Source organism: Lissotriton helveticus, chromosome 8, assembly GCF_964261635.1.
Source record: "Lissotriton helveticus chromosome 8, aLisHel1.1, whole genome shotgun sequence".
Classification (NCBI taxonomy): Eukaryota; Metazoa; Chordata; class Amphibia; order Caudata; family Salamandridae; genus Lissotriton; species Lissotriton helveticus.
This window is the reverse complement of record NC_136069.1, coordinates 1,142,575,093-1,142,600,830: the sequence shown is the minus strand read 5'-3', so window position 1 is coordinate 1,142,600,830 and position 25,738 is coordinate 1,142,575,093. Positions and strand designations below refer to the sequence as shown.

General features: G+C 44.0%; 1 protein-coding gene across 1 annotated transcript in view; it reads left to right on the top strand.

Annotated features, from left to right (window-relative positions):
- The window catches only part of AFF3 (ALF transcription elongation factor 3), a 1,926,848-nt gene that overhangs the window by 385,257 nt on the left and 1,515,853 nt on the right, over positions 1–25,738 (top strand). The window contains exon 2 of the mRNA XM_078658016.1: positions 20,268–20,388. Within this exon, the coding sequence (XP_078514142.1) occupies positions 20,268–20,388 (121 nt within the window). The remainder of the gene's footprint in view (positions 1–20,267; positions 20,389–25,738) is intronic.

Below are 25,738 nucleotides of genomic sequence, written 5' to 3'. Positions count from 1 at the left end.
TCAGTTGGTTTTTTTTGTTTCTTTTTATTTAAAAGCAATCACAGACATGGTGGCTTGCTGATCATTGGAGGACACCATTCTCATGATGTTGGCCTTAGGAGTGAATCAAAATTTGCATCCTACCTAATGAATATTAATTAAGTGGCTGACACAGCGGTCAACTTCGATTTCTTACATTGCAAAATGACCTAGTTAAATATAGATTGGTTCACAAAACCAGATTGGATTTGCAAAAGGTCACTGCACAGTTTCTTACCACTTTTTACAAATCCAGCCTTGGTACATCTGGCCAGCAGTACATAGCTGCTTTATGAGCAGGAGGGGCACCGCTTCCTTCCGATCAGCTGCCTTCCGCGCGCACCTTTTAGCTGTAATTGCCTTGATTGGCTCACTCTTCATGTCGTCGCCAACGCATTACAGCTCCTTGATGCCCTGACATAGTTCAGTCCCTTTGCATTTTTCAGAAGTGGCGCTCCTCTCAAGTCAGTCAGGAATGATTCGGGAGTCGCCTGACGGCTCGGGGCTAATTAGCAGCGCACAGCAGGAGACGGGCTGCGTGCAAGTCCAGGACTGCAGGGAAAGCGGAGGACTCTTTGGGGAGGTGGTTAAAGAAAGAATTGCAGCCAAAGCGCCATCATGCTAAAACAGAATCCGCATATGTCACTCCGAGGAGATGCCACCGCTTGAAGGATGCTCACGTGCTCCATGTGCGTATCACTCCAGTGACCATCTCGTCTTTACCTGCTCCAAGTCTTTTTGTCAGGGTTCTTTGGCATTCGTGTGGCAGTGTGACCCTCCAGTGTGTGCGTGCGTGCGCACGCTGCGACTGTTTTCAAAATGATTTAAAAATAGTGCAGGAGAAGCCGTTGACATCCAAGGCCATGGGAATGCACAGACCGATTGCCCAGGCGATACACCTGCCCAATGTCTTTTCATTTTATTGACATGCTATTGGGGCACTTGCAGAGCGCAGACCTATTAAAAATGGACAACAGAACACTTTATTTTATTACACTCGAAATCATGCACATGGCAGGTGAATGTTGAGAGCATCAGAAAGTGAAAAAAGTGCTACCCGAGAGATTGGTTTACAAGAGCTTGCAGAGCAGGGACAGGATGTGTTACTATACTTTAGAAAATGAGGTTAAGCAAGGGGGACATTATCTTTTTGTTTTTCAGAAACAAAATAGTTCGGTAGGCGGCTGGCAGAAATATGGTGGACATATAGTAAACGTTTTGTGGCATCACGGGAGCTGCTGTGGCATTGGTTTACTGTGAAGGCACTTTTTGGGCAGATGTATCAAAAAAATATTTTGCGATTCCCTAATTGCAAATCTTTGTGATTCACATTTAGGGAATCGCAAAACGGCATGCATGAAGGTGTGTAGTACACTCTCTGCGATTCCTAAGGGGTTGCAAATGACCTACCTCATGAATATTAATGAGGTAGGTCGTAATTTGCGACCCCTAGGAATCGCAAAAATCACAGGGATCGTGGCTTGCTGAGATCAACAGACCACCATGTCAATGATTGCTTTTAAATAAAGCAATTTTTTTTGTAAAGCAGCCTGTTCTCCTTAAAGGAAAACGAGATGCCTTACAAAAAGAAAAATGAAAAGTTTTCTTTTCATTTTTTAAGAGCAGGCAGTGGTCCGTGGGACCTCTGCCTGCTCTTAAAAACGCTTTTACAAACATTCACAAAGGGGAAGGGGTCCCTTAGGGACTCCTTCCCATTTGCGAATGTGTTACCAAGTACCTGAAATAGACTGCAAAAGTCGCCAGTCTTTCAGTTTCGTGGACCTCAATTCCTTGGTTTCAAAAGGTGGGAACAACTTTAATAACTTACAACCAAATCCTCTGTCAAAAGGCCAGGTGCTTCAGGTTTCCTGTTTTTTTTTCAGGCAAGCATAGCTTCCTCTTTGCTTAAGATCTTCCACACTCTCATAGCTTAGGGGGACGTTTTAAACAGTAGATACGTACTTTCGGTGTACACTTGGACCCAGACCACCTTTGTTTTTATGAGAACAGTAAAAGACTGGCTTTCTAGACCATTTAAGCATCTTATATTTCCACAGATTAGGGACAAAACTGGAGACTATGCCCCTCAGTCGTTTGCAGGGTATATAGGAATTGTGTCAAGAATGTAATTTTCTTAATTCTGAATACTGTTCAGCTCTCTCCCTTGAAAGTAGTACTTAGCAATTTTCAAAGGTTGAACTAAGCTTTATGTAGTAAATAAATATAGCGCCACACACAAAGCTTGGTTAGTACCTCTTTATTCAGCCCACCAAGACGTGACCTTTCCCTATGCCAGCCCCAGAGTCAACTGCCCTCCCCATTCAAAACCCCACACCCTAACAGAACCTTAACACAAAGGTTCTGTTCTGATAATATAAATATGACACATTTTCCCCCTTACCCATAACACAGGGGTTTCAAGGAAAAAATCAACTGACAAATTAAAAGAAATAGAACAAATAATGCAACAAAGAAAATAACCATAGTCATAAGCAACAGCTTACTCATATTTGAAGAAACAAAGATTTATATCTTCTGAAAAATAAAAGCGTTCAAGTTTACATAGCATAAGAACAAAAATGCAACTCCTGCAATATTCACGGAGCCTTTGCAATTCTCATGCTGAGCCCAGCTCGTAATCACGTAAATACGCAGGGACTTTTCTCTCTCTTCGTGCTCAACCCCTTCCTTCACCCTGCAACGCATCTTCAGCCCTGCTACTACCAGCAAAGCTAGTATCCCTCAAAACTAGGCACTGTGTCTCCCGTCAACATAAAACCACTACAACATTCATCACCCTCCATGTGCGATTCACTACATTCACCACCCTTCTGAAACAAAGCTAATCTGTGTCTATTCCACTTAATACCACTCTCCAGCACAATATACTCCTCAAACGCCTCTTTGACTTTGAATGGACCTCTAAACTTAAACAAAACCCTGCCACAACAACCATCCTTGACCATCACCCAATCACCTCTCTTAATCTTGAAACACTTAAACCCATTCCTAGGTACACATGGCTCCTCTCTGCGTCCTAACCATCCAGGCTCCAATTTGGTCCTTGTTTTAAGCCCCTGCGTAACCTCAAAAGGAGATTTGTTAAGAACCACATTCAGGGTAGTACGATGTGCCCACACAGCTTCTTGGTGGACTGCGACAGAAACACCCAAACCACCCTGCATGGCTAACTGTACAGTACCCTTAACCATACGATTCATTCTTTCAGTAATACTAGTGCCTTGTGGATTTTAAAATGTGGTATGGTGATGCTTAATACCATGATCAGAAAGAAATCCTCCATCTCACAAGAAGTTAGTTGCGTGCCATTATCCGTCAACAAAATGTGAGGCAAATTCGCCCTCCTAAAAACTCCACTCAAATTGACAATAGTATTATTTGTAGAAATGTCCTTCATAAATATGACCTCCAGCTACTTGGAATAAGCATCCACAAGCACCATAGCAAATTTAAGATCTTGATTTAAACAGCTCAGAGGTCCAATATGCCACACTTCTCCCGGATCCTGAATATGACCCATTTCAGCCCGCACCCCAACCGTAAGTCGTTTTTCACTTTTCTTACATACCAGACATCTTTCCATCCACTGGGCATCTACCCCAGGCCATCAAAAATTTGAGTCATAATCTGTCCCAAATGTCCCTCATGAGCCAACTGGATGACCCTCCTCCTCAAATTCTCAGCAGGCCAAATCTGTCCCCTCTCATCAGTACAGTCCCATCACAAACAGATAATTCATCCAGTAACTTCACAAAAGGTCTTACTGGCACTGCAACTGTGCTTTCCTTCATACCACCTGTCACCAGAATCCTTCACTCCTCCAGCAAAACCACATCTCTGCCCTTTTCTTGCACCCACTCTTCATTAGAAAACCCCCCCACACCATACCAAGCAACTTTCTCCAACCAAGTCACTGCCCCCTCCTTCTCCATATTACAGACAGCATCACCGTCAACCACCTTCCAATCCACAGATAATCAGGACAAAGCATCAGCCTGAGCACTATACTATCCAGGAATGTACTCAACTGAATACATGAATTTTTGCAACCGAGCCACCAGTCTTGCTAATCTGGATGATCCCTTTCCAGCCCCACCCGGAGTTAAACTTTCATAAAATGTTTGTGAATACGTCCTAAAATATTCTGCAGCCCAGGCAGCCGTCAATTCTTTGCACTCAATGACAGAGTACTTCTTTTCAGTTTCTGTCAAAGACCCTGACGCAAAAACTACTGTCCGCTCAAGTTTACTATGGAACAGGGCTAAAACAGCACCCACCCCTGATTCACTAGCATCAACAGTGAGAACAGATTTCAAATACGTATCAAACAACACAAGTATACCTGTACCACACACCTCTTGTTTAATCATGTCAAAACATTTTTTTTAACATCACCCCATTTGAAAGGACACCCTTTTCTCAACAAAACCTTCAAACCTTTCATCTTTGTCGCAAAGTTATCTACAAACTATGCATAGTATTCGATGAATCTCATGAATGACCTCAACTGATCTTTGTCAATAAGCAAAGGAGCCAACCTTATAGCAGTGCGTAGGTCCCTCTTTGGTTTCACACCCTCTCCAGAAATTGTATGACCCAAATTCTCCCTTTCCTCGCAGAGAAAGACACACTTTTCCTTACATAATGTAAGGCCCACCTCCCTCACTTTCCTGAGAACCTTTCTCAATATCATATTGTGCTGCTCCACAATTGCACAACTAATCAAGATATCATCCTGAAAAAAAAATATGGCCATTCAATCTACCTTTACACCCTGCAGTATCCACTTGGAGGCCGCCCCGGAGTGTCCATTGGCTGATGGGGGATACTTACTATCAGAATTCAAGCCTGTCGATCCTTAGGATTGTTTGAAACTGCTTAAAGGTTTATAATCATGTTCACCCTCAGACCCTTGCCCTGCTAGGACGTTGGCAACGTCAGCCGAGGTTGTTAACTAGGAAGTGAATGCCATTATCAATCTTTCCCTCCAGAAAGCGGTGGTCCCCGAGGCTTGAAAAAAGGCCAAGATCTTGACTCTCCTGAAAAAGCAGTCACTTGACCCTCGCTGTCCAGGGATCTATCGGCCCATCTCCCTACTCCCTGCTCTGGCAAAGGTCTGTGAGAAGGCGGTTAATATACAGCTTACCGATTATGTGGAAAAGGAGGGACTGCTTCACCCAGAGCAATCCGGGTTCCAGCAGTCACACAGCACGGAAACAGTGCTGGTCGAGGTGGCAGAGGCTATTCGGGACTGTTTGGACGCCGGCGGGAGGGCGGCACTTATTTTGCTCGACCTCTCAGCCATGTGTGATACGGTCCCACACTCTTTGCTCCTGTCACGCTTGGCCAGGATTGGGTTATTAGGTGCTGTGTGGGGCTGGCTCCGCTCTTTCTTGGAGGGTTGGTAAGAGCAGATATGGATTCCTCCTTGTTCCTCTGCTTCTCAGTCAGTTGCAACGGGTGTCCCACAGGGCTCTTCCCTTAGTCTCCTCTTATTTATTATCTATATGACTCCCTGCTATACTTAGCAGAGACGTTGGGCTCTAAGGTGTTGACCTATGCAGATAACACCCAGCTGCTTTTTACCTGGGCTAAGAGGGCAGATTCGGTACTCCAGGCCCAACACTGCCTGTCATTTATTTTTAAATGGATGGCAAAGGCACAGCTCAAGTGCAATGAGGGGAACTCAGAGATTTTACTTTTTGTTTCATTCCCTGTGAATTTCAGAGAACTGCTCTGGCCCCCTGAGTTCCCACGTCCTACCATGGGGCATCCAGCAAAAAATCTTGGGGTCTGCTTCGACAAAGACCTCTCTTTTGCTGACCGCATCAAGAAGCTGGCCGGTGGCTGTTTCGCTTTATTTTTATCTTTTAGGTGTTTTTTTCCCCTTTTGCCTCCAGCGGCAAGGCAATACGATTACCTGCACGTTAATCTTGTCTCGGCTGGACTACGCAAATGCCCTTTTCGCTGGTACTCCTGGCTACCGGCTGAAGGGGCTACAGGTGGTACAGAATAGCGTGGCCAGGCTATTATCAGGTCTGTCATCTAGAGACAGTGTTCATCTTCAGCTGCGACTGTACCATTGGTTGCCCTTGGCTTGAGGAAAATTGAATTTTGCCCTGTTATGTGTCCCTACGTGTTTCCCCAACATGTAATATATGTGCATGATCGCTATGCATTTTCCCTCCATGACCGAGAATAAAGACGCATTTACAGTTGCGTCCAACGTTAGTATGTTAGTTATCCAGTCCTCCGTGAAAGCAACGTGAATTAGGCTTTCAGGCCTATGTTGCCAACGTCTTTACATTGTGCACGTTAAATCATCGAGATGCACCCGTTTCTAGGGCTCCACAGGGCCCGGACACGAGATCCAGGCCTCAAGCCTCCTGAACCGCTCCGAGAGATGCAGCCCCGCCCGCATCCCTGACCCTTCCTTTACTTCCTGCCAAGCAACGCGGTGCCCGGCTCGGCCTGACCTGCCTGCCAAGAATATGTTATGCCTACAGTTATCTGTTCAGCTCCCCGGCTTCACATTCCTAGCTAACGAACAGGATAAACATATCCGTCTACAGTCCAGTCTTTCTGTCTCCATGCAAGTGATTTACTGAATTAGTATCCATAGCTCACGCAGTACATTAAGAAATATATGCATACACTAGCCTTTAGTGACAAGCAGCCTTTGCCCTGATGACTTTTAGAATCAAGCAACATGTACTCTAAACATAAGATATCAGATACGCTATAGGTACAGGTCGTTCTGATATCCCAGACTTCAGTCTCCTCTACTAGTGCTAGAAGTCAGCGCCCCCAGCTCTCCCCAGTTACACGTCATGACTCGTTTTGCGCACACCAGTAGGTTAAAGGTTCCAGCTGCCCATGAAGCCCCCTCCATGTGTCCACCCACTTATGACACTTCTGTGACGTCTACATCACACACCTCCGTGCACGCCCTGTGCACGCCTTCTTTTCACGCCCATATGTTCTTATCTTTCTTTTTTTCACTTGTTACGCCTACTGTATTCAATGCAACTGTATGGTTTTACTATATATATTGTATGATGTTAATGAAATGTTGAGATTATCCCTTCCTGAACCTTAGTAGGTGATGGAACCTGATGTCCATTGGCTCGAGCCACTTAATTAAAGCCCGTATGACTCAGATACCACGGACTCTGCCTCTCATTTATTGAGCTATCCTTTTCATTTAATGTATAGAAAAATAGTACCGGTAATTTATTTATTTACCACATAATGGCGCCCGATTAGGGACGTCCCCTTCCCCACGCGCCGGCGATGTAACGCAGGCCCCCTGACCCCTTCTACAGCCGTGACGGACCCCTTCTGCGCACCTGCAGGTTTTCCTGCTAAACTCCCTCAGGCCCACGGAGGAGACGGAGACTGCGGTCCAGCATCCAGACGAGGCGGTGAGGAATGCGGGGAGTCCCGACCAGAGCCCAAGCCGAGAGAGCAAGGTCCGAGGTATCCAGAGGCCCACCTGTTTCCGAAGCCCGAAGCGCATGCGTAGTGCGTAGCAGTAACCAGACGTCGTAGCAGTCCAGTCCAGTTCCGAGGCCTTCAGTTTTGCTTCCCGGTGAGTACCATTGCTGGGAACGCATCTAGACGGGTTCATTAATTTGTGCCCGGTCCAGACGGGTTTGGGTACACAGATCCGGTCCGACGTGTTCACCTAGGTGGATACGGTATGACGTGTCTCTTTATGAGACCGGTATGTTCTGTACTGTTTTAGCAGTGCATCCAGTAATTCTGTTTTCTAGTATAGTTTCTCGAGATTTCCAGTATTATGTTTTCAATGTACTAGGTAGTATCTGTTCGAACTGTTTTTTTAATGTGTTTTGATGTCGTGGTATGAATGATTTGTTTTGCTATTCATTACTGTGTTCATTGTGTATTGTGTTTAAGTTCAAGTACGTTCAAATATGCCTCTGTTTTCAAAGTTACGTCAGATAGGAACCAGAAAAGGGATACTCGAAGAATCAGTTCCTGTCCCACCTAGGGACAGTCCCGGACATTTCATGTATCATAAACATGGCTTAGATGCCATACTGTACTTAGACTTATGGGTAGATTATACCAAAAATCTGGAAGAGAAATATAGATGGCCTGTTTCAGGAACTTGGGATGCTGAGTGCATCATGAGAGTAGAGGAAGCATTATGGAAAAAGAAAGCCAGACAATCCCAGAAAGATGCCATAGAATTGTGGCGTAAAGAATCGCATAAAAGAACAGAAAAAGAAATCAGAAAAGCAGAACTAAGTAGGGAATCATCAGACAAAGCCCAAGAAAGGGAACTACTAGAAAAAGGTGAACGAGTTAGAGCAGAACAGTCCGACAGACAAAGAAATGCCCTTATTAAAGGCATGTATCCCCTTCTCGCCGAGGGCCTGCCTGAGGCGACCCCGGAAGCACCCTGTAATTTACCGCCACCATTGGTCCCGACTAAGCTACGTCATAAACCGACCGCAGCTGAAATTTTCCTTTCTTCCTATTTAGACGACACTGTCCCAGAATATACAAATCCGCGTCCTCCTCCGCCTGCTCAACCTCAAAACCCTGTTAATAACGCAATTACTGTTCCTCCAGTCACTGCTCCCGGGAATCCTTTTAATCCGCCAGTAACCCAGGACCAACCCACATTACGTATGCCTACTTTACCAGTCACATTACCAGCGACGGCGCATCCAGTATTAGTTGATGATTCTAGTTCAGGAGGAGCAGGGGGAGGTATCCCTATCACCCCGCCTCAAGTAAAACGAACGACACTAAGAGACGCAGCATTACAACGCACGCCAAAAGTGGCTACTTACGCAGCCCTCAAACAATACCTTACTGATTGTAGATATGATCCAGTACCAGGCGAAGATCACATGATATTATATTCCGTACGTCTACGACGAGTTACAAACTATTTGACTCTCTTACCTGGAATGGGGGAACATTTAGACAACATATATCATTTCATCCGAACAGGGGAAAGACCAGAAAGTATTCACGAGGCAATGGCCCACAGGAAAGTCGAGACTCAAAATATGATCTTGCAGTTTTTGATAAATTGTTTAATAAGAGAACAAGACCAGCCTGGTAAAAACAAAGACGAGATGAAAGTCCTGATAAAATGGAGTGACAACATAGCAGAAGGAAAACACAGTAAACAAGGTTGTATAGAATCCATGTATAGAAAGATTCGTAAAGAAATTCTAGGAATACACGAAAGGGAGAAAGCAGCGAGAGAACCCGAGAAAGAGAATGACACTTCAGACGAAGATGCAGACACAGAGAACCCAGATAGAATAGCGTACGTAGGAAGGGCGAGACCTTTTGACAGACCCACACGCCTAGAATGTAAGAAAACTTTTCTTCCTCCCGTACCAGAACAGTGTTCTCTTGAGCATTTATTCCAAGCTACCGATAGAGTTCTGAAACAACGAATAGGTTACAGTGAGCTTAGTACCATGCATGAACAGGAACTAGCCAGATCAGCAGTTCAATGGACTAGTAATGCCAGCACATTTAAAGACGAAGTAGTGGCTCAAACGTTTCTGAATCTTTCCCCAGACGAACAGCGACTGGTGGGTATGTACATGATCCAGCACCTCATTACACTGTACGAAAGTCAGCATTCTGATCCAGGTCCCTTATATAATGTATTGGACGAGTTACTCCTAAACAGATGGAAAGGCCTAGGTACCGATTTGATTAATGTCATTTTAGAACAACGCCACAAATACAGAACGTTCCTGACTCCACATTTCGTTCCTGTTCCACCCCCAGTAAGGAAGACATTTTACATAGACAGACAGAATTCCTTGCGAGAAGTCCATCCTGTTCGGACAGGGGGAGGTGTGCTCGAACGCGTATTTGTTTACACCCCTTTAACGAAAATAGAACTACTGGAAATGAAAAAGTTAGTGCCCTGTCACGATAAAGATCCAGCAGGGTTCCACCGTGAATTAAAAGACATGCTCCGCATGGGAGAATACACGTATCCCGATATCATTAAAATGTTAAAGGTCCTGTTGCCTGCGGGCATATATGAAAAACTTAAAGAAAAAGAATGGGAGGTGGGAGAGAAAAAGATTGACTGGGCAGAATTAGAGAACGAAGATAAAACACGAGTTCCTGGTACTGGTCTCGGGGACAAAGCCAAAGCATTGCCTGAGTTGTTAATACAAGTCTTGCCAAGATTACTAACCACGAAAAATGAAGACTGGGATGCCATCTCAGCCTGTAAACAGAAACAAGACGAGGACACTAGTGATTTTTATTCCAGATTTGAAAATTGTTTCATTATTAATAGCGGCTTGAAAACAAGTAGTGAGTCGTATCCACATCTTTTTGTTACCAAATTAGTAGAGAATTCTTTATCACAAGTTAAAAATCGAGTACTGAAAGTCGAGAGTACCTGGCAAGCTAATACCCCGTCCCAAATGTTACAAATGTTACAGTACCACCAGAACCGAATCAGAGAAGAGCAAGAACACGAAAGGAGACGTATGAAAGACACGAAAATGAAAGTACTAGTTGCACAGTCTGTTCCGGTGGATAGTCAGAAGAGGGGTACGACTCAGGCCAGTCATTCTGCAGCTCCCGTTAAAGGGACATGCAATTACTGTAAACAGCCAGGTCACTATATAAACGAATGTGCCGTTCTGAAACACAACATAGCTACTGGTAAGACGAAAGAGAGACCGCGTCCTCCTAGACAGGAACATGTTCCGCAAAACACGCAACCACCGCAGAACGCACAACAGACTGTAGCCGTACCGCAGCCTATAGCTGCCACACAACACGTTACACAGCAGATGTACCAGTACGCACAGTCAGAGTATCCAGATTACCAGCAGTATTCATGAAACAGCCTAGAGAGGGAAGTTGCCTTGCCTCTCATCGAGGTTCCTGTAGATCAAGAGGGTCCCTATGTACACAGCCAAGTGTTAGGGAAAGACAGAAAATTTCTGATTGATACAGGGGCCATCAGTCATGACGAGGTTCCAGGGGCTCCTCTCTCAGGCTCAAGAAATGTTTCCCTGGGATTTTCAGGAAAGCCTATTGTTAATGAAATATCGAAACCAGTTTCCCTAGAAGTTGGTCCATTGTCCCGAACTACAGACTTGTTACTTACGAAATCATGTCCAGAAAACTAACTTGGTATTAAAACATTGAAAGAATTGGGAGCAGTGATTTGTTGTTCTCCGGAAGGAGTGAGATTGTTTTTACGTGATTTTAAAGGACATGAATGTACCACAGCATTTATGGGCGCAAGGTCCAACTGATGTAGGTTATATGCACATTACACCATATCGTGTCACTCTGAAACAAGGAATTGTACTACCCCGAATCCGACAATACAAGTTGCCACCTGAGGCTGTAGCAGCCTTATCGAAAATTATTGACGAGCTCATTGCTCAAGGAGTGGTTGTAGAAACTGACTCCAATGTATGTAATTCTCCGATCATTCCGATCCTTAAACGTACTGACCCAAATGCACCTCCAGTTTATCGACTAGTGATTGACCTTCGAGAACTAAATAAATGTATCATACCCCAGTACCCAGTGGTTCCAGATATCTCTTCCCTATTGACTGCCATTGATTCCGAAGCAGCGTTCTTTACTGTTATCGATCTCAAGAACGCCTTCTTTAGTGTCCCCATCCATCCGGACAGCCAGTTCCTTTTCGGTTTCTGTTTAAATGGAAGAAGCTATAAATTTACACGTGCACCTCAAGGGTTCACAGAAAGTCCTAGTATTTACAGTCAAGCACTGAAACGACAACTAGACAGTATTCACATGCCAACTGACACTGCCCTGCTCCAGTATGTGGATGACCTATTGATCACAGCCCGTACAGAACGTGACTGCGAACGTGCGTCACTGACAGTCTTGTATTTCCTGGCAGAAATGGGGCACAAGGTGTCCCCTTCGAAACTGCAATTCTGTGTCCAGCAAGTGGTATACCTTGGTCACTTTCTGTCCAAGAGGGGTAGACAGTTGACACCTGACCGTATCCAGTTAATTGCACATCTTCCACAGCCCAAGACACAGAAGGAGGTACGAGCTTTTATCGGCCTCACTTCTTACTGCAGACAATGGATCCCTCAGTACGCATATCTAGCCAAGCCACTGATACAGTTGACAACACAGGAGGCAGCGACATCGACTGTCCTCCCTTGGACCCAGGAACATACACTTGTTTTCGAAGAATTAAAGAAAGCTTTATGTCAAGCACCTGTTTTAGCGACGCCAAACTACAGTAAACCTTTTACACTTTTTGTCACTGAACGCGATGGTACAGCATTATCTGTTCTCACACAAGATCAAGCAGGACAACACAAACCTTGTGCTTATTTTTCTAGTACATTAGATCCAGTAGCCCAGGCTTTGCCTGCGTGCCTTAAATCAGTTGCAGCCACAGCTTTGGCTATCAGACAAAGTGATTCCATAGTGTTAGGACACTCCCTGACAGTACAAGTTCCACACTCCGTGGAGGTTCTTTTAAACCGAACACAGACTCAGCACTTGACTATAGCTCGATTGACAGGATATGAACTGACACTGTTTCAGCCACATATAGAGATCAGACGCTGCAACATATTAAAATCCTGCTACACTGTTACCCTCGATTACCTCATACTCTGCAGCACATGACTGTGTGGAAGTTATTAACACCATGACGAAGCCAAGACAAGACTTGACGGACATTGCATTACCTGACCCAGACCTGACACTTTATGTGGACGGTTCATGCATGAGTACAAGTACAGGAGAGTTAGTAGCAGCATATGCAGTGACTACTGAAACTGAAGTTGTAGAAACACATCGTATTGACACCCTGTCTGCTCAAGCAGCAGAGCTCATCGCTCTGACCCAAGCCTGCATACGAGCCAAGAACCTGAAAGTAAACATATTTACAGATTCACGTTATGCATTCGGAGTCGTTCACGACTTTGGAGTCCTCTGGCAGGAAAGAGGTTTTATGACCTCTCATGGAGCCAAGATTCAGCATGGCCCCCTCATTCAAGCTCTGTTAGAAGCAATACATTTACCTACAGCTATAGCCATTATGAAGTGCAAAGCACATACGAGAGTCACTGACACCATTTCCCAGGGTAACGACCTGGCAGATCGAACAGCCAAGCTTACAGCTCAGACTCCAGACATTCCAGCTGACACGACAAAGACAGACGTTTCGGTCCTGACTACTTGCATGACAGTCAAAGACCCTACACAAGACGTACTAGACATACAGACACATGCTACCCCAGACGAAATCAGGAAATGGTCGGAACAAGGAGGGGTCCAGACAGATCAGGGATGGTTGACGAAGGGAAAAGCCACATGGTTTCTCCCCGACTCTATGGTTCAAGCCATCATTAATACAGCACACAGTCCAGCACACTTAGGAGAAAAAGCCATGTTAGACAGCATCCAGAACCTCTGGTTTAACAAGCATTTACGAGCAGCAGCAAAGCAGAAAGTGCGTACCTGCATGATCTGTTGTCAGTTCAATCCAGGTAAAGGTGTTCCCGTGGAACAAGGTGGATTTCATCCTCCTGACCATCCTTTTGAAGTCCTCCAGATGGATTATATCCAGATGGATCGATGTCGAGGATTCAAGTATGTCCTCGTAGTTGTCTGCGCTTTGTCCAGATGGACAGAAGCATATCCAGTCCCAGATTATACTGCCGTGACCACTGCCAAGCAGCTGGTACGTGAGTTTTTCCCTCGATACGGTTTGCCCCGTGTCGTGTATTCAGATAATGGACAGCCATTCTCGTCCGAACTCATGAAACAGGTATCACTTCTGTTAGGGTACCAGTGGAAATTCCACTGCGTACGACACCCCGAGGCAGCTGGCCTTGTCGAGCGACACAATAAAACTCTGAAAACACGACTAGCGAAGGTCTGTGCCGAAAAAGGTGTAGATTGGATGGTAGCCCTGCCAGTTGCCCTCTTCTATATGCGAATGGTCGCTCACTCTAGATCTGGTTTGTCACCATACGAAGTTGTTTTCGGTCGTCCCCCAAACATATGGGGTACACCTATGCCTCGTAAAATCACCGATGTTGACAGTAACATGCTGACAGATTACCTAGCTTCCTTGATGTCTGCACTACTCTCTTGTCGTTCACAGGTCGCGGCTGCCTTTCCGGACAACACCCAGGTGAAACCGCACGAGGTCGTTCCAGGAGATCTAGTTCTGGTTCGGAATTTCGATCGCTCAAGCCCTCTGGAGCCCCGCTGGAAGGAGCCAAAACTCGTTCTGATGACCACAAGGACCGCCGTAAAACTAGAAGGAAGAAAAGGCTGGCTCCATTCCAGTCATATCAAGCGTTTCCATGGACTGCGTCCAAAGACTTTTTTCAAGGACTGCCCCGATACTGACTCTAAACTTCCCCTGTTAGAAAAAACTCCGCAACAGGAGTATAAAATTAAATTGAGGTCTAGTAAGTCAGACAGCGTTTAATTGTTTAAGTCCCCCTCGGGTGAAGCGGTTAGACAGGTTTCTGACATGTATGAGATAGACCCACATAGTGAGAGAGATAGACGAAACTTCAAGAAAATGAAATATTGTAAAAATCTCCGAAGCAGATGCATCGTTACATTATTGTTTATGTTTTTTCTGAGTCTTACGATCACATGTATAAGTTGTATGTTACACGTATTCTTTCCTCCTCTTGGTTCACATGTACACCTTTCCTCTAATGATACAGTAGAGCACACATTTAGTGAACTACCCCCTCACAAGTTATCCTATCGACTTGCAATGCGCAACAATACTTTTATTTGTATGTTACACTATTCGCACCAGACCAACAATGCCACTAATTGCTGGGTATGTGGTCGACTCCCCCCTTACCAGACTGTGAAGGGAGCTCTGCCACTTTTTCCCTATCCATTTTCACACAATGGTTCGTGTGGAGCATGGTTTACATTGACGTCATCTTTAGACGATAAGTCCCTTCTGAATACAGTTATGAATGAAACCTGTTTTCCAGACAAGGACGGTCTTCCCCATAGGACAGGGATAGATCTAGAAAATGAAGTATATGATCTAGGTAATTTTTCCTCTAACCTCATGGTTTTGAATGTTCAGTCCGAGACTAATTCAGACTTGCCTTCTATAACAGTTCTACCAGTGAAAGGCGAATTATGTGTTAGAAAGAATGGTTCAGTACACCTAGGACACAGTGATTGTACTACTGTGGTCGAGTACAGTGACAAAGGGAAGTCTACTTTCAAAGCTTCACGTCATTCCTATTTTATATGTGGTCAGACTGCTTATGTACGTTTGCCCCTAGATTGGGATGGAACATGTTACATTGCATTCCTACTGCCACCAGTTTTCCTAGCCCCATCCGATTATCACCGAAATACCCATCTAGTACACGTCAGACATAGAAGGGAGATCGAGTCCCCAATTGTCGATCAGACTGAAACTGCATTGGAACAGTATACGGATTTCAATAAAGGTTTCTTTTTCTTCATAGGTCCCGTCCAGAATAGTAAATTAATACGCAGGTTAACCAGAACCCTTGAAGCAGTAGTGAATGAGACTACTTCCGCCCTAGGTAACTTAACAGAAGAGCAGTCTGCTATGAGATTTGTTGTTCTTCAGAACCGCCTTGTTCTTGACGTCATCCTGGCCGATAGGGGCGGAGCTTGTAGAGTCATCGGATCTAGTTGTTGCGTTTTCATTCCTAATAACGCACCGTCTGTGTATTCAGCAATAACTAGACTTCATAAAATAGCTCATCAGCTACACCAGAATCCAGGCACCTGGACTTGGTCCGGCTGGCTCTGGAGTGTAATATCTGCATGGGGATGGAGAGTACTGTCATTCCTGGGAGTAGTAGTAATGATCATATTCAGTTGTTGTCTCTGTTTACAATGTGGCCCGGCGATTTGCGGCTTGTGCGCTACATCTTGTATTCCACGTCCACAATCCCATTCCCAAATGAAAAAAGACGAGCAAATGATGCTGTATGAACAGATAGATGGTCTCATGAATATTGATGTTTCCTGAAGGGAACGTAGGGAACAAGGAGGGAATGAGGAAAATTGAATTTTGCCCTGTTATGTGTCCCTACGTGTTTCCCCAACATGTAATATATGTGCATGATTGCTATGCATTTTCCCTCCATGACCGAGAATAAAGACGCATTTACAGTTGCGTCCAACGTTAGTATGTTAGTTATCCAGTCCTCCGTGAAAGCAACGTGAATTAGGCTTTCAGGCCTATGTTGCCAACGTCTTTACATTGTGCACGTTAAATCATCGAGATGCACCCGTTTCTAGGGCTCCACAGGGCCCGGACACGAGATCCAGGCCTCAAGCCTCCTGAACCGCTCCAAGAGATGCAGCCCCGCCCGCATCCCTGACCCTTCCCTTACTTCCTGCCAAGCAACGCGGTGCCCGGCTCGGCCTGACCTGCCTGCCAAGAATATGTTATGCCTACAGTTATCTGTTCAGCTCCCCGGCTTCACATTCCTAGCTAACGAACAGGATAAACATATCCGTCTACAGTCCAGTCTTTCTGTCTCCATGCAAGTGATTTACTGAATTAGTATCCATAGCTCACGCAGTACATGAAGAAATATATGCATACACTAGCCTTTAGTGACAAGCAGCCTTTGCCCTGATGACTTTTAGAATCAAGCAACATGTACTCTAAACATAAGATATCAGATACGCTATAGGTACAGGTCGTTCTGACATCCCAGACTTCAGTCTCCTCTACTAGTGCTAGAAGTCAGCGCCCCCAGCTCTCCCCAGTTACACGTCATGACTCGTTTTGCGCACACCAGTAGGTTAAAGGTTCCAGCTGCCCATGAAGCCCCCTCCATGTGTCCACCCACTTATGACACTTCTGTGACGTCTACATCACACACCTCCGTGCACGCCCTGTGCACGCCTTCTTTTCACGCCCATTTGTTCTTATCTTTCTTTTTTTCACTTGTTACGCCTACTGTATTCAATGCAACTGTATGGTTTTACTATATATATTGTATGATGTTAATGAAATGTTGAGATTATCCCTTCCTGAACCTTAGTAGGTGATGGAACCCGATGTCCATTGGCTCGAGCCACTTAATTAAAGCCCGTATGACTCAGATACCACGGACTCTGCCTCTCATTTATTGAGCTATCCTTTTCATTTAATGTATAGAAAAATAGTACCGGTAATTTATTTATTTACCACAGGCTGCCAGGGTGAAATTTAAGATATTGGTCATGGCCCATCGCGCTCCGCGGGTATGGCCCTCTCTATCTGCAGAAGCGTGCCTCTTTCTATGTTCCTATGTGTTCTCTGTGCTCCTCCTTTCTATTCTTGACCCAGGTCCCATGTTTTAAGTGTCAGAGGTTAGGGGGTAGCTCCTTTTTAGTCAAAGCAGCAGTTGCCTGGAATGCTCTCCCTCTGGTCCTGTGTACCATCCAGGACCTAAGTGTATTCAAGAAAAAACTGAAGACCCATTTGTTCATGTGAAGCCCTCCCCTATGGTTCCGTGCCGGGACACTCACGAGTAGCTGACACGTTATAAATTCATAAATAATAATAATAGTAAACCCATCAACACTTGAGACATGACCCTTTTGGAATACCCTCACTGCCGAAGATAACACAAATGGCATTCTAGTGAAATGGAATGTCCCCCATCGTGATAAAAGCTGTCACATCTCTGGAAGATTCATGTAATCTAATTTGATGGTAAGCACTCTTAAAATCTCATTTTGAAATGTACTTACCACCATTAGGCAACATAAGTAACTTATTAATATTAGGGAGAGGAAAACTATCAGTGATAATGTTCTGGTTCACACTGTGTAAGTCCACACAAAACATCAAATGGCCATTGGCTTTTTTTAGCAATCACAACCAGAGAAAACCAACTAGAGGCTTCAACAGGTTAAAAAACATCCTACTCCACCATTTCACGCAGCATCAAACTTTACTTCGTCCCTCACCGCAATAGGAACCTTTCGTAGTTTGTGTTTTATAGGCACCACACCTGGTTTTACACAAATCTTGTGGACATACCCCTCCAAGACCTCCAACTCCTCTTGAAAGACCTCCTTCACCTCACTCAAAGTCTCCACACTGTTGTTCCCTACCACAATGACCTGTTCTGCTCACTTTGGGTTCACAATGATACAGAGATCGTACTGATGCATCCATCCTAAGATTGGAGGACTGCTCTCTGAGACATATGCCTTCCCTTGTGTCACTCACGATGTGAACTTGATGGAAGAATTAAAATACCCTAAGATATCTATTTCCTCCTCTTGATACGCACTAGGACACATGTATTTGGGTAATAGCTCCATGTGTTACCAAAACCTATAAAAAACATCTTTAGGAATAATAGTGTACCTGGAACCTGATTCCACCATAAGCTCCACATCAGCTCCTCTCACAGTAAACCATGCCTTAGGTCTTGTTTTCCTTCTCTTCACTCCCTCATCATTACCCAAACTCAATCTGCTAATCATCACACATAATAGCCACCTTGGACCTAGGCCACTCCTTACACATGCGTGTACAGTGCCTCTTCCTGCTGCCTTTACTACACTCTTTACCAATGGCATAACACATATTTTGTGATTCCGACCCATGAAAAGTACTCCTACAATGATTACACCTACTCGAGCTAGGTCTGTTGGTTGAGGTCTTATGTATTCTTTGAGCACTCTTCCCAACAGCCCCAACCCTGCAACTAGCTTTCCCTAAATCATCTACCTCAGCGACCCCATCATTCTCAGTTGAACCAGTAAGTGATCGCTTGCTCATCTCTCTCATGCAAAATTCTGACTCCTATACCACCTTTGCCATACAAATAGCATCCTTAAGAGCAGGATAAACAAAACCTTCTTGGACTGTAGATACTATACTTAGAAAACTGTCCAAGACTACTCATCCTAATGTTTCTATACATTAAGTTCCTAACATATTTCATACTATGACTCAGTACTGTTCCACAGCGATACCTTGCTGTCAATACAAAGCTACAGTTCTTCATGTGCCAGCCTTTCAAGATGGAAACCCAAAGTCTTACTTTGCTTTACCCACACCCTCCCATATTTCATCCCAAAGCCACCCCATTCCAGTCCCCAGAGAATCAAAGAAACATCCTACCCCTTCAGTGAACATATGATGTTAGTTCTTGTGGCCAGCGGCTCCTCCAGCCACAGGCTGCAAGGATGTTTAGGAGGCACCATATGTTCCCCCCCCCAGGCCCCATAGTGGAGGGCCAGGGGGAAGGGGGCCCTGGAAGGGGACCCAAAGTCACTTTCTGCCCGCCTTTTCATGTCGAGCGGACCGCCATGAAATGGCAGATGTAAAGTGACATTGTAAACCCAATGGCGTGGCCAAGGCTGCCGTCTTTATGGGTTTACTTTTGTGCCTGCCACCCTGACGGGCTCTCTGTGCCCGTCGGAACTGCAACGGAATTTCCCACATGTTTCCCATCGACCGCCAGAATTGTAATATGGCAGTCAGACGGAAACCTATGATGTCGGGCGGAAGCCTCCTATGAGCTGTCAGATTGCTTTCCACCTGACATCATAATTAGGCCCATAGTTATGACTTGTTTTCCTGCATGGACATTTCAAATCACATGTTGAGGATTTTGCTCCAAATGTGAGCCAAGAAATATTTATCTGAAGGCTGATATTTAGAATTTCTCTTTAATTTTTGCAGTTTGTACAACTCGTGTGAAAATTGCAACTGAGTTACAAAAGGTCAAGAGTGGCAACTTTATTACAAAAAGTGTTTTCATGTTTTGGTAAATGGTACATGCATTTGGGAGTGGTTGGACTGGTCTGCCCACTGTTCAAAATAACAGTTTTCCAGAGGCAAAAATCATTAACCTCAGGTGGAAATACATCAAACCTTATTTTCTACAGTGAGAGGCTCAAGGGAAGATCTTGCTGTGGAGCCTCAAGGTGGTGAGTGAAGAAAGAAAAGGCTTATCTTGTACCCTTCACCTATATTCTTTTGGGCATTTCGGGTATCTCTTCCTCAGTGCTTTGTGATTTGTGAGTTTTGTCAATCAGAGAGAGTTTTTAAGCTGATTGTATGCACTTTCCATGCCATCCACGTATCTAACAGATTCCGTAGCTTAGGTTGAAGTAGTAGGTTCTGTGAAAAGAATTTTTCTTCTTGACTCATATATAATTTTCTCTCTTGTCTGTTTCTTTATCTCTTGGTGCAGCATCTTTGAGCAGGATAGGAATGTATTGCTTAAGAAAGAAAGGGAAAAAAGGAACCAGGAAGAACCACTAACTGAATGGCAGCTTGATAACAGTTACCCCCTCTTCAGTGAACCATATAAGGTATGTATCCAACGCTATCCTTACTTGTCATGCATAATTTGAAAGTTTAGATTAGTCTAGCTGAATGGTCATTTTAATGAAATCCAGTGCATTTTGAAAGATGATTTTACCAATCTTATGCACTGGGAACTCTATGAAGCAATGAGTTTGAGGTGTCCCTCATGCATGCAAATCTGTTGCAAGACCTTTCAGTGGAACGGAGACACTCGAGAGACAGCCATGAATCCCCATATATCTGCCTGCTTTATTTTTCTATGCCCCCATACCAGCACAATTGACCAGGTGCTCAGGTTTGTGATGATTTACTGGAGGGTTGTTATCATAGGTGGGGACACGTTATACGCGGCTTTCATTTATTTAAAGTCTGCTTTTGACTTGGTTACCCGAAACAAAATGTGGAGAGCTTTTTAAGATGTGGGGATGCCTTTGAAGTTGCTAGCAATGCTAGTTAAACTGCATGACTCCAATCACGCTCAGGTTAGATGATGTACACATGGAGAGGTCACTAATAAATTTCCGATGACAAAGGGCGTGCGCCAACGATGCATTCTCGCGCCTACTTCTTTTCTTTATTCATCGACAGGGTAGTGCAATATTATTCCACATATCCCACTGATGCACCAACTCTTTGGGGCCTGAAATTCCCCCTACTCATGTTCGCGGCAGACACCTTGATTTTATCTAAGACTCAATCCGGGCTACAGGTGGCGCTGTCCCGTTTTGAGGAGTTCTGCCGTGTTCATAAGTTGGCAGTCAATGTGGACAAGACAAAATTTATGGTTCTCCACAAATCTAAAGCTACTAAGGGCAAAGTCTATATGAATGATGTTGCTTTAGAGCAGACTGACGTGTTTGCATACCTGGGTATAACCTTAAACAGGAAGCTGCATTGGAAGCCACAGATTGACATGCTTGCTTTGAAGCATGCGCAGCTGGCTGGGGCCCTCCTAAAAGAACATAGGCTTTCACTCACCAAACCTATAGCCCCTGCCCTTAAAATATACAACACCAAAGTTGTAAGTGATATCTTATATGGAGCAGAATTATGGGGCCACGAGGACACCACTCCTCAGGTTATCGCCCAAAATAAATTCATGAGGGTGTTAATAGGTTTGCCACAATCTACTCCACTGGTGCCACTATTTTTGGATCTGGGATGTCATCATATTGAGGACCTAGTTCGATTTAGGCCTATAGCCCTTTGGAGATGGCTATGGGCCATGCCTGAGCTTTTACTGTATGCTAAAGCCCTTTTGGATTTCAGGGGGGTTGGGACCCTAAGTAAGATCAGATGGCTTCAGTATATAAAAGAAACCTTGATAGAAATGGGGATGGGTAACTTGTGGGAGAATCCTGAATCGAACGCCTTCACCTAAAAATAAGGGCTTAAGGCTGTCTAAATGGATTTGGTGAAGATGAAGCGCTTCTCTTCCATTACAGGATCTACCTTGACCAGGGACTTTCTATTGATAAGGTTGACCCCTACTGGGACTTAATTTCAAAACCAATGGACAGGAAGCTCTACCACCAGTTTAGGGTAGGCTCTTTGCCGATTAGAAGTTTCACCAGCGGATGGCACAAGCCCACAACAGATTTATGTCCTTCGTGCTTGGTACAGTCAGAATCCATCTCCCATATATTATTTGTTTGCCCGGACTACAGCTTACCAAGGAGGAAATGGCTCAAACCCATCTGTGCTAATCTTGGCACTAGAGTTGCCATCGAAGCCTTGAGGATTTTACAGACATGTACCCAGGTATCTATTGTTATTGCTGTTGCTAAATTCCTGAGTTGGGTATGGATGATTCGGGCTAATAAACTGAGGGCACAGTGACCTGAATTGTGTAAATTGTATGTTGATGTGGGGTAGCTTGATTCAGTCTTATTTTTGTATAATGGGGTAGATGTCGTATGGCTATCCTATTTAAAGTTGTTATATTCTTCTTATAATAACTGTTTTATAATATATGAGTCGCTGAATTGTGGTTTAATACTTATTTTAACCATATCATTGTGTCTGTTAGAGTAACGCCATGACTCAATTATTCTTAACAAAGTATTTTTTAACAAGTACATTTTTAATTGATTGTAATGTCTTTTATGGTTTTATAATCAACATAAAGACTCGATGAAATGAAATAGTCCAAATGGTCTCATTGTTTGTCTTTTTGTATCCACTCTCAAGTGTGGGCATATGAGCCATTCTCTTAAAAGGGAGTTTGGCTGGCAGTTTTTGGAAAACTTCTCTCCCCCCAGGCTGCCAACATCCTATCCTAAGGGGGGCTGCTTCCCTTTTGCAAATTAGTTATCACCCGAACTAGGTAGTTGTTAGCTCATCAATGGCTTGCAACAGCAATTGCAGTCACAACTTATCAATGAATTCCTTTCCGAATTGAAAATGAGAGGAAGGAAACCCCTTTCATGAACCCTCCTATTTGCAATCCAGAAACTATCACAGAAGTTATTTTATTTAGTCGAAAGAGGTTTGCAACTCATTAAAAGGGTTTTGTACATGATGATAGTTACTTTAGTGGCCACATACCTTCTGATTTCGTGACATGAAGCTCTTAATGCTAAAACTGGCTTAGATGCTGGCGCTAACTTTTCGGTCTAAAGGTCCCAAATGTTTGAATGTTCTGAGTTATTTTAACAGAGGTAGCACAGAATGTCAGTCCATTACACCATGGGCAAACCCATAGCATTTTGGGAGGCCCTTTATTGAGCTGTCTCGTGCTCCACAAATGCTCCTGCTCCTTTTAATTTGCCTGCAGATGTGACTAATAATAAAGATGATTAGAACCTTTCCAAGACTAGGTAAAGCTGTTTATTCTTATAAAGCTATGTACTTGCTCTTACTCACAAAGCCATGGGGAATGTACCAGCACCAGATATAGGACTACCAAAAAACTCCATGTAACGAGCACACCTCTTGTTCTGCAGCAACTCAGTGCATTCTGGAATAATTAATTCTGGTTCAGTTCAAATCAGATGAAGACATCTGAAAACAATGATGTGTTAAAAAAAACCCTAATGGAAATGTTGTATCCGAGTAACATATCGCCATCTAATGTTGGGGTTATTTTATCAAACAATTGCATAGGGCTCCTTATGAAGTGACTAACACGGTATAATTGAGAGACTTCATTCCAATCTCATGACAGAAGTAAGATAGACTATGGGCCTGATTTAGAGTTGTACGCTGGCCCTATGACAGGAACTGCTGTCTTGGTGGTTCCTGTCAATGCATGAAACATTTGATGGACAATTTTGGAAAAGGGGGGTGGTGATGGACAGAGTTTCTGAATGATGCAGAATACTCTTACCAAGTCAAGAGATCATGGTTTTAATCCATCACCGTTTTTTAGCTCACTGCACCATCCTAGCTCAGAACCTGGCTATATGCAAATTAGTCTGTTCCATTTGATGGACAATACAGTTAGACATGATGGCCACCTAGCAAACATTTGAAATTGTTTTTGTTTTTCATAAACAAAGAAAGAGTTGTTTTTGAAAAACAAAAAAGCTAATGGTCCCACATATTGGGAGTTTTCTCCCAGGGTGACAGGGTCATTATTTTTTTCTCCATCACGTACAGCCAGGGTTTTCTCTAAAGAGAGTAGATGGTATACATTCCTTCCTTTGACGCCCGTACTTTGTTGGGCCATCAAAGGAAGTATTCTGTCGAGAAGCCACAAGCAAAGGATTGGTACCATAGTTAATTGAACTGAATATCATTGGAATATGAATGATTTTTCCCATTAAATCAGAGAAAGTCATATCAGCATCAAAGACACAGAAGACAAGAAAGTCACAGAGAGTTTTATTCATTGACTTTATTACAAATGGTGCAAGAAATATGACACTGAATAAACAGAGAGATTTTGGTACCTCCAGTCTGGTGATCTACAGATCGATCGTTTCACAGTTCCACTTTAATACTCATTTTCGAAACAGGGGATGTGGATACACTATTGAGGTTTCAGAACTGATTTGCGGTGTTTCTCATTTAAATATCATTTCTTGCTGTTACTCAGACATAGCTTTTGTTCTGGGTGATGGCCCTCACAGCAGTAGCAATAGTGCTGACTCCAAGCAAAAGCATCTAAATCATGGACCCAGTGAAGCATAACATTGTAGCCCCTGGATGTCATCAGCCTCTCTGAGTAGTCAGCCACAGATACAAGAGCAGCCCTGCTTAGAAACGTGGACACCTTCAATGAGAGAAACCAATGCCCTACCACTTACTTCTACCATCTACCCTCTCTCAGGAATAACTAATCAGCAGCCCTTTTCTAAAAGGCCCTCACAGAATATTTTTGGGTATCCACTCTCTATCTACAGTTGTGCAGTCAATACAGTCCCACTAAGTAGGAAAGCTGTATTTACTGTCCATCACATCATGCAAAATGCTTTCCACTTGTCTATGCACTAAGGCTTTACATCACATAAGGAATGTTACTACTACGCACTTTTGGGCAGATTTACTAAGGGCTTGTGTTGTCTGTGCATCAAACAAGGTGACACAAGGTAACAGAAGCCCGTTATTGGGATTTATTAAGCCATGAATAGTCACCTTGCATGGCTCTGTGTGGATTAGTACATCCAAAGTAGCACAAAGCAGAGCAAATCACTGCCTTGCATTCCTGTGTGTTGAAAAGGTGGAGCATGGGTGGAGCATGGGCATTCTCATGCACCCACCCATATATTTTGATGCAATCTCAGATTTACTAAGCTGAGTAAACCTCTGATCCCATCAAAATAGTATGCCTTCTCAATTGAGGCGTAACAAGGAGAAACATCTGTGTTGCTCTTTGTTACTTCCTCTTTCTATGTGTGCTGCAGGAAAATACCTCAGAGGAATATTTTTGTGCAAAAAAATGACCCTTCCTGCACAATAGCAATCCTATTCATAATGTAAGCACCCTTGCAAGGGTACTTGTGTCGGCACTATGCAGGACACAGTGCACCAGTGCAGAGCGAGAGCAGAAATAAATCAAATCTTAATACATATGGTACTTTTCTGTTCTCTCCCTTTCATGTAACGCTGCGCAACAAGCTGTGTTACGTTGCGTGACTTCTTAGTAAATCAGCCCCTCACTATATACTATATACCCACCTCACATACACACAGATGGAATGCCAGCACAAAGGTCTAGGGGGCCACACAAAATCCTTAAGGGCATGTGTGATAATCTATTTTGAGCCTTCATCACCACCTCTTCTGCTCATCAGAGCCTTTTTATGATACTTAGCTTCCCTTTTGCTGATTGCAAATCCCTATGATGCCTTTGTTAGCCATTAACCATGTTTCGTAACTTCAGGTATCTGAGTTTCTCAAACCCTTTCTGTC